The sequence below is a fragment of the Coregonus clupeaformis genome, chromosome 14 (assembly GCF_020615455.1).
Source record: "Coregonus clupeaformis isolate EN_2021a chromosome 14, ASM2061545v1, whole genome shotgun sequence".
Lineage (NCBI taxonomy): Eukaryota > Metazoa > Chordata > Actinopteri > Salmoniformes > Salmonidae > Coregonus > Coregonus clupeaformis.
This window is the reverse complement of record NC_059205.1, coordinates 10264630-10274368: the sequence shown is the minus strand read 5'-3', so window position 1 is coordinate 10274368 and position 9739 is coordinate 10264630. Positions and strand designations below refer to the sequence as shown.

The 9739-nt window shown below is 45.9% G+C and overlaps 1 protein-coding gene across 1 annotated transcript; it reads left to right on the top strand.

Annotated features, from left to right (window-relative positions):
• The first annotated feature begins 296 nt into the window (after window positions 1-296).
• LOC121581450 (transcription factor HES-1-B-like) lies at window positions 297-2016 on the top strand. The gene is made up of 4 exons (XM_041896947.2): window positions 297-611; window positions 745-840; window positions 983-1070; window positions 1292-2016. The coding sequence occupies exons 1-4, from the start codon at window positions 504-506 to the stop codon at window positions 1798-1800; spliced, it is 801 nt and encodes a 266-aa protein (XP_041752881.1). The 5' UTR covers window positions 297-503; the 3' UTR covers window positions 1801-2016.
• Window positions 2017-9739: the final 7723 nt, after the last annotated feature.

Below are 9739 nucleotides of genomic sequence, written 5' to 3'. Positions count from 1 at the left end.
TGTATAATTTCATCAGTACGTTTAATCAAACTTAACCTGTTGAAGTTTTTGATCACATAGCAGCCTATCTGTATAGCGTGCTGTGGACCACGGTCTCACGCACAAGACACCAGATAGCCAATGGAAGGGCTCCTTGCACGAGCCAACCACCTCCCTGGCAACGTGTCCCGGCGCGCTCATTGGTAGAAAGTTGGAGTGGGAATTAAACTTTGGGACGATTCACACGAGCCATTCGCGTGCAGCTTCCTCTATATATAGGACCGGAGGTGAAAGTGACAGTGCTGACTTGTTATCAACACCGCACTGGCAGGACTTTACATCCAGGAGGTTACCTCAGCAACAGCTACATTGTAATAAACACCTGTAACGAACAGCGTTGGTCAGAAAAAAAGTGCATAACCTGTGTTTGAATATTCCTCAATAGGCTGGACTTTATTGAACAATTTTGGGACAAATGATTTGCTGAAGTTGACTGGACTATTGTGGGATATTAAAACTTGAAGATGCCGGCTGATATTTTGGAGAAAACCTCCCCATCCTCTGTTGCAGCCACCCTGTCGAGCGTAAATGGAAATCCGGATAAACCAAGGACTGCCTCAGAGCACAGAAAGGTAGGCCTACAGAAAAGCACGAAGGAAAACGATTCTTTTTTTCAATTTATGTCAATTGTTGTTAATAAGTTACATGTCTAATATTCGATAAATTACATGTCTAATAATCATGTGGTTTGTTTTTTATTTGAAGTCATCTAAGCCAATTATGGAGAAGAGGAGACGCGCGCGAATCAACGAAAGCCTTGGACAGCTCAAGACCCTCATACTGGACGCTCTAAAGAAAGATGTACGTTAAAAAAAAAGCTTTTATAATCATAGACATTTATGTCTACGACATATGCTTCTATAATGATGATAATGTGATGGATTGGAACGAAGCTCAAATAGATTATGAATCATGTGTAACTTTCTTCTTGATGTCTATTTAGAGCTCCAGGCATTCGAAGCTGGAGAAGGCGGACATCCTTGAGATGACTGTGAAGCACCTAAGGAACCTGCAGCGTCTTCAAATGACTGGTAGGTTTTTTTGGATCGTTTATTGATTACGGTCATTCTAGACATGCATGTTTAAATTGCATCTGTGACTGTGCCCATTTGGCGGGCACAGCAGTTCCCACGGTACTATTGACATACGTCCATCAAAGCTATTCATAGACCTACTGAGTATTATATAATTACATTTTAAGGATTTTCTGAACAATATATCCTCAAATAAATCATATTATTTCACTTTACAGGTGCTATAAGCACGGATCCATCAGTCCTTGGCAAGTACAGAGCGGGATTCAGCGAGTGCATGAGTGAAGTCACCCGTTTTCTGTCCACATGTGAAGAGGTGAACATGGAGGTCAGTGCCCAACTTCTCAGCCACTTAGCCGGCTGTGTGTCACAGATCAACACCGTAAACTACTCAACTCATCGCCAGATCCCCACCTACCCTCCGCATCCAGCGCATCCAACGCTTGGCCAAGCCATTGTGCAAATCCCAAGTGCGTCGCCTCAGTTGAATGTAATCATGCCTTGCAAAAGTGGCTCGCCAATGAACTTCACATCAGAAGTGGCTAAATTATATAGTGGACTTCAGATTGTGTCAGCGACAGATGGACAATTCGCCTTTCTGATTCCAAGCACGGCCCTTGCGCATATGAGCGTGCCAAACGCGCTACATGGCAATCCAGCAGTTGCGGTGGCGGTGTCACCTGTTGTATCTCCCAGCACTGCAGACTCCGTGTGGAGACCATGGTAGGGTCACCGTGCGCATTAGACTGAAGGACTTTTATGCACAATGACGCATTTTTTAACGGGAAACATTCCATCTGATATTAGTTTTTGTATATTTTTGTATAGGCTATTCAAAGCAATACTCAAGAGTGATGCTTACGCACATGTTGTTTGATAGAGAATACACTTTTCCATTAGATATTTTCTATTCGTATGTCAGTGATGTCATGATCATGTGTTATTGTTGTGATTCAAATGCCCTCAAATGCCTTCCTTCAGGAAATCAATAAATTCTTGAAATGAAATTGCAATGTTTAACACCTGGAAATTGTGATTTCTTAACTACATTTAAAATAATTGTCTATCCTTGCCCTAATGATACCCACATGAACAACTACTACAGTTTACTATATAATACTACAGTACTTACATAATTCTGTAGTAAACTGTAGTATACTATACTACACAGTAATATATCTTGATCATGTGTAGTACTTACTATAGAATATATATAGTATACAGTATACTGTAGAATACTAAAGTAAATACTACAATATACTACAGACTGCAAAAACACTACAGTAAATACTACAGTAATATTTGCAAAGACACTACAAAAACACTACAGTCTGTAAAAACACTGCAGTAATTACTATAATATATACTACAGTATTGCATTTGCATATACCCTGCCCATTCCCCTCCCCCATATCACAATTTGTTCAACTCATAAGTGAGAAACCTACATGACAAGTACAGATTATATATTGTGTTCCCTACAGGTTATAGAAAAGAGCAGAAGCTCTGAACTATCTATTTAGATCTCAGTCCTACCTACCTACCTACCTACCTACCTACTTACTTACTTACTTACTTACAGGTTATGGAACATTTGCTCTTTGAGTAATTTGTTCAGGACAAATGTCCTGAATGTCAAAGATAATAAAACAAAAACACTATAGTAAATACAACAGTAATGTCCACAAAAAAACAACAGCAAATACTACAGTACACTACTTTAGTTTGCAAAAACACTATAGTGAATACCACAGTAAAGTCCACAAAAACAACACAGTGAATACTATAGTATTTAACCATAGTATACTAGTATTTTGTCATGTGGGTGTGCTGTGATTGAATACCCTATTAAGGCTCATCTAACCACATAATTAAATAAAACACATAATTATAGGATCTCTGGCTCTGCATCAAACACAGAAGAGCTCTTACTGCTGAGCATACTCAAATACTTCCATAGGTTGACATCTTCCTTGTCATCCAACAACATTGATCGGTGAAGGGGCATGCAAGAATTCTATGATTTAAGATTCAAGCCTGTACGGTAGACCTACACCAACCCATGAACATGTTATCGTCCCATCTCTGTTAGCCTCATTTGTCTGGGAATAAATAACACCTGGATGAGGTAAGGAACCTGAGAGGTCGTGAGAACGACTCTCAGCCCAGCAGGCAAACGGCCAGGATAGTGGATGTGGGGAGCCAGTTGGACATGCGCATGGCTGCCTGCCAGAGAGGAAATCTTGACACACAGGACAGGAGCTGAACCTGGGGAGAGAGGATTCTGGAGGGAGGAAGGGTGGAGAGAGAGGGTTGAGAGAGAGGGTTCTGGAGGGAGGGGAGGGAGGGTTCTGGAGGGAGGGAGGGTTCTGGAGGGAGGGTGGGAGGGTGGGAGGGTGGGGAGAGAGGGTGGAGAGAGAGGGTTCTGGAGGGAGGGGAGGGAGGGTTCTGGAGGGAGGGAGGGTTCTGGAGGGAGGGAGGGTGGGAGGGTGGGAGGGTGGGGAGAGAGGGTGGAGAGAGAGGGTTCTGGAGGGAGGGGAGGGAGGGTTCTGGAGGGAGGGAGGGTTCTGGAGGGAGGGAGGGTGGGAGGGTGGGAGGGTGGGGAGAGAGGGTGGAGAGAGAGGGTTCTGGAGGGAGGGGAGGGAGGGTTCTGGAGGGAGGGAGGGTTCTGGAGGGAGGGAGGGTGGGAGGGTGGGAGGGTGGGGGAGAGAGGGTGGAGAGAGAGGGTTCTGGAGGGAGGGGAGGGAGGGGAGGGAGGGTTCTGGAGGGAGGAAGGGTGGAGAGAGAGGGTGGAGAGAGAGGGTTCTGGAGGGAGGGAGGGAGGGTTCTGGAGGGAGGAAGGGTGGAGAGAGAGGGTGGAGAGAGAGGGTTCTGGAGGGAGGGGAGGGAGGGGAGCGAGGGTTCTGGAGGGAGGGAGGGTGGGAGGGTGGGAGGGTGGGGGAGAGAGTTGGGAGGGCCAGACAAAATGTCCCGAGCTTGTTAAAATACCCAATGACTATATACAGTTGAAGTCGGAAGTTTACATACACTAAATTGACGGTGCCTTTAAACAGCTTGGAAAATTCCAGAAAATGATGTCATGGCTTTAGAAGCTTGTGATAGGCTAATTTACATCATTTGAGTCAATTGGAGGTGTACCTGTGGATGTATTTCAAAGCCTACCTTCAAACTCAGTGCCTCTTTGCTTGACATCATGGGAAAATCAAAAGAAATCAGCCAAGACCTCAGAAAAAATCATTGGGAGCAATTTCCAAATGCCTGAAGGTACCACGTTCATCTGTACAAACAATAGTACGCAAGTATAACCACCATGGGACCACGCAGCCATCATACCGCTCAGGAAGGAGACGCGTTCTGTCTCCTAGAGATGAACGTACTTTGGTGCGAAAAGTGCAAATCAATCCCAGAACAACAGCAAAGGACCCTGTGAAGATACTGGAGGAAACAGGTACAAAATTATCTATATCCACAGTAAAACGAGTCCTATATCGACATAACCTGAAAGGCCGCTCCGCAAGGAAGAAGCCACTGCTCCAAAACCGCCATAAAAAAAACTTTGCAACTGCACATGGGGACAAAGATCGTACTTATTGGAGAAATGTCCTCTGGTCTGATGAAACAAAAATAGAACTGTTTGGCCATAATGACCATCGTTATGTTTGGAGGAAAAAGGGGGTTGCTTGCAAGTCGAAGAACACCATCCCAACCGTGAAGCACAGGGGTGGCAGCATCATGCTGTGGGGGTGCTTTGCTGCAGAAGGGACTGGTGCACTTCACAAAATAGATGGCATCATGAGGAAGGAAAATTATGTGGATATATTGAAGCAACATCTCAAGACATCAGTGCGGTCGTGACATCACCTGACTGATCCAAGATGGCGTAGCAGTGCGGTCGTGTTCTTTGTTGTGTGTCCGTGTAAATAGCCAGTTTTTTTTATTTTTTTTATTTATTTTTCGTACTTATTTCCCTATCACACTTTTCATCCTTCTACAAAATATACTTTCCTGCAACCCGCCTCACTCAATGTGGAACGGATTCTATTATTGACTTACCTTTTATCTAGAATCTCCAGTTGAAACTAGCTAGCCAGCTAACTAGCTACTTGCTATTAGCCACCGTTAGCGGTTTTCACCCAGAACATCGTATTTTCTGCCGGAATAACTGAATCACTGGACATTAACACCGGATCGCAACTAGCTAGCCGCAACCGGATGGATGTTGCTGTTGGCTAATCACCACTGCCCCCGAAGCTAGCACCAGTTAGCCTCGAGCCAGGCCCACATCCCGGCTATCTACCTCTCTGTCTAACGGACGGGAGTAGCCAGCTAACTAGCTACTTGCTATTAGCCACCGTTATCGGTTTTTCACCATTGTCCGACTATTATCGGCCAGTCTGCACTGCCTGCACAGCGCGCTATTGACCCAGAACATATCCGTTTTTCTGCCAGAATCACTGAATCACTGGACCTTTAATACTGGATCATCGCAACTAGCTAGCTGCAACTAAATGGATTGTTGGCTAATCAGCCCTGAGCCAGGCCCATCTCCCGGCTATCTACCTCTCTGTCAACCGGACGGGACCTCCTAGTGTTGACACGAAGCCCCGCCGATCCAACACGACTGGTCTGCCGGCGAAATCGTCTGATGTGGTTTCAACAGGCTTCCCGTTATGACGTCGACCACAAAGATCCATCTGCTAGCCCCGGCCCGCTAGCACACTCAAGCCATGGCCTCTTGCTCGCCAGTGCTGTAGAAGCCCCAAACTACCGCCGAACTCCTATTGCTGTTCACCGGACCTTATGAAAACTCAGCTATACAGCTGATGCCTGCTGGACAATATGCCTTGCTTATTGCTGTTTCGGTTATTTCTTATTGTACTATTTCACTGTAGATCCCCCAGCCCAGCTCAACCTGCCTTAGATAGCTCCTTTGTCCCACCCCCCATACACGCGGAGACCGACTCAATCGGTGCCTCCAGCGATGCTATCTCTTTCATCGTTACCCAACGCTTAGGTTTACCTCCACTGTACTCATATCCTTCCATATCCTTGTCTGTACATAATGCCCTGAATCTATTCTACAACGCCCGGAAATCTGCCCCTTTTTTTCTCTGTAACCAACGCACTAGAAGACCAGTACTTAAAGCCTTTAGCCGTATCCTTATTCTACTCCTCCTCTGTTCCTCTGGTGATGTAGAGGTTAACCCAGGCCCTGTAGCCCCCAGTATCACTCCTACTCCCCAGGCGTTATCATTTGTTGACTTCTGTAACCGTAAAAGCCTTGGTTTCTTGCACGTTAACATCCGAAGCCTCCTCCCTAAGTTTGAGTTATTCACTGCGTTAGCACACTCCGCCAACCCTGATTTTCTAAAAGTGTCTGAATCCTGGCTTAGGAAGGCCACCAAAAATTCAGACATTTCCATCCCCAACTACAACATTTTCCGTCTCGATAGAACTGCCAAAGGGGGTGGGGTTGCAATCTACTGAAGAGATAGCCTGCAGAGCTCTATCGTACTATCCAGGTCTGTGCCCAAACAGTTTGAGCTTCTATTTCTAAAAATCCACCTTTCCAGAAATAAGTCTCTCACTGTTGCCGCTTGCTACAGACCCCCCTCAGCCCCAAGCTGTGCCCTGGACACCATATGTGAACTGATTGCCCCCCCATCTATCCTCAGAGTTCGTACTGCTTGGTGACCTAAACTGGGATATGCTTAACACCCCGGCCAACCTACAATCTAAACTAGATGCACTCAATCTCACACAAATTATCAACGAACCTACCAGGTATAATAATATAATATGCCATTTCGCAGACGCTTTTATCCAAAGCAACTTACAGTCATGTGTGCATACATTTTTTTAACGTATGGGTGGTCCCAGGGATCAAACCCACTACCCTGGCGTTACAAGCGCTATGCTCTACCAATTGAGCTACAGAGGACTTACAACCCTTCATCTGTAAACATGGGCACCCTCATAGATATCATCCTGACAAATTTACCCTCTAAATACACCTCCGCTGTCTTCAACAAGGATCTCAGCGATCACTGCCTTATTGCCTGCGTCCGTAATGGGTCCGCGGTCAAACGACCTCCCCTCATCACTGTCAAACGCTCCCTAAAACACTTTAGCGAGCAGGCTTTTCTAATTGACCTGGCCACGGTATCCTGGATGGATATTGACCTCATTCTGTCAGTAGAGGATGCCTGGTTGTTCTTTAAAAGTGCTTTCCTCTCAATCTTAAATAAGCATGCCCCATTCAAAAAATTCAGAACTAAGAACAGATATAGCCCCTGGTTCTCCTCAGACTTGACTGTCCTTGACCAGCACAAAAACATCCTGGGGCGTACTGCATTAGCATCGAAAAGCCCCCGCGATATGCAACTTTTCAGGGAAGTTAGGAACCAATAAACACAAGCAGTTAGGAAAGAAAAGGCTAGCTTTTTCAAACAGAAATGTGCATCCTGTAGCACTAACTCCAAAAAGTTTTGGGACACTGTAAAGTCCATGGAAAATAAGAGCACCTCCTCCCAACTGCCCACTGCACTGAGGCTAGGAAACACTGTCACCACCGATAAATCTACAATAATCGAGAATTTCAACAAGCATTTTGCTACGGCTGGCCATGCTTTCAACCTGTCTACCACTACCCCGGCCACCAGCTCTGCACCCTCTGCTGCAACTTGCCCATGCCCCCCCGCTTCTCCTTCACACAAATTCAGACAGCTGATGTTCTGAAAGAGCTGAAAAATCAGGACCCCTAAAAATCAGCTGGGCTAGACAATCTGGACCCTTCCTTTCTAAAATTAGCCGCCGAAATTGTCGCAACCCCTATTACTAGTCTGTTCAACCTCTCTTTCATAACGTCTGAGATCCCCAGAGATTGGAAAGCTGCCGCGGTCATCCCCCTCTTCAAAGGGGGTGACACTCTAGATCCAAACGGTTACAGACCTATATCCATCCTGCCCTGCCTTTCGAAAGTATTTGAAAGCCAAGTTAACAAACAGATCACCGACCATTTCGAATCCCACCGTACCTTCTCTGCTATGCAATCTGGTTTCCGAGCTGGTCATGGGTGCACCTCAGCCGCGCTCAAGGTCCTAAACGATATTATAAACACGATCGATAAAAGACAGTACTGTGCAGCCGTCTTCATCGACCTGGCCAAGGCTTTCGACTCTGTCAACCACCGTATTCTTATTGGCAGACTAAATAGCCTTGGTTTCTCTAATGACTGCCTCGCCTGGTTCACTAACTACTTCTCAGATAGAGTTCAATGTGTCAAATCGGAGGGCCTGTTGTCTGGACCTCTGGCTGTCTCTATGGGGGTGCCACAGGGTTCAATTCTCAGGCCGACTCTATTCTCTGTGTATATCAATGATGTCGCTCTTGCTGCTGGTGATGCTCGGATCCACCTCTACGCGGACGACACCATTTTGTATACATCTGGCCCTTCATTGGACACTGTGTTAACAAACCTCCAAACGAGCTTCAACGCCATACAACACTCCTTCCGTAGCCTCCAACTGTTCTTAAACGCTAGTAAAACTAAATGCATGCTCTTCAACCGAACGCTGCTTGCACCCACCCACCCGACTAGAATCACTACTCTCGGCGGGTCTGACCTAGAGTATGTGGACAACTACAAATACCTAGGTGTCTGGTTAGACTGTAAACTCTCCTTCCAGACTCACATTAAGCATCTCCAATCAAAAGTTAGATCCAGAATCGGCTTCCTATTTCGCAACAAAGCCTCCTTCACTCATGTTGCCAAACATGCCCTCGTAAAACTGACTATCCTATCGATCCTTGACTTTGGCGATGTCATTTACAAAATAGCCTCCAACACTCTACTCAGCAAATTGGATGTAGTCTATCACAGTGCCATCCGTTTTGTCACCAAAGCCCCATATACTACCCACCATTGTGACCTGTACGCTCTTGTTGGCTGGCCCTCACTACATATTCGTCGCCAAACCCACTGGCTCCAGGTCATCTATAAATCACTGCTAGGCAAATTCCCATCTTATCTTAGCACACTGGTCACCATAGCAACACCCACCCGTAGTGTGCGCTCCAGCAGGTATATCTCACTGGTCATCCCCAAAGCCAACACCTCCTTTGGCCGCCATTCCTTCCAGTTCTCTGCTGCCAATGACTGGAACGAACTGCAAAAATCTCTGAAGCTGGAGACTCTTAGCTCCCTCACTAACTTTAAGCGTCAGTTGTCAGAGCAGCTTACCGATCACTGCACCTGTACACAGTGTGACGTCACGAGAGGCTACACAGCTTTCAGCGGGATTGCTCAAGTAGTGCAAGGAGACAAGGTTCAAACAAAACAAGGATTTTATTATAGGTCTTGGGAAATTAACGAAAATATAACAAAATTCTGTTCTCTTGTGGCTCTTTAAGGGTTAACAGTTCAGGGATGTCTCTTCCCCATCCAAAATCATAATTCTCACTCGCTCAGATAACTTTTCCCCAGCCTTACTGTAGTCCACGTTGCAGCTAGTGGCCAACCCAGCAAAAGTCCTTCCAAATGTCTCTCACGTATTTCCACAGGTGCATATATCCAAAGGTGAGTATTTCCCAAAGGTAAGTATCTCCAAATCCTTATATTCCTCATGGAAGTGGACGTGCAGCACTCTTGTCCTCCAGAGAGCCCA

What these genes read in the sequence shown, in the direction of transcription:
- LOC121581450 (XM_041896947.2), top strand. Translation starts at nt 504, where the DNA reads ATGCCGGCTGATATTTTGGAGAAAACCTCCCCATCCTCTGTTGCAGCC. An exon ending in CTGCCTCAGAGCACAGAAAG is followed by an intron (nt 612 to 744) that starts GTAGGCCTACAG and finishes TTTTATTTGAAG; the next exon opens with TCATCTAAGCCAATTATGGA. An exon ending in TGGACGCTCTAAAGAAAGAT is followed by an intron (nt 841 to 982) that starts GTACGTTAAAAA and finishes ATGTCTATTTAG; the next exon opens with AGCTCCAGGCATTCGAAGCT.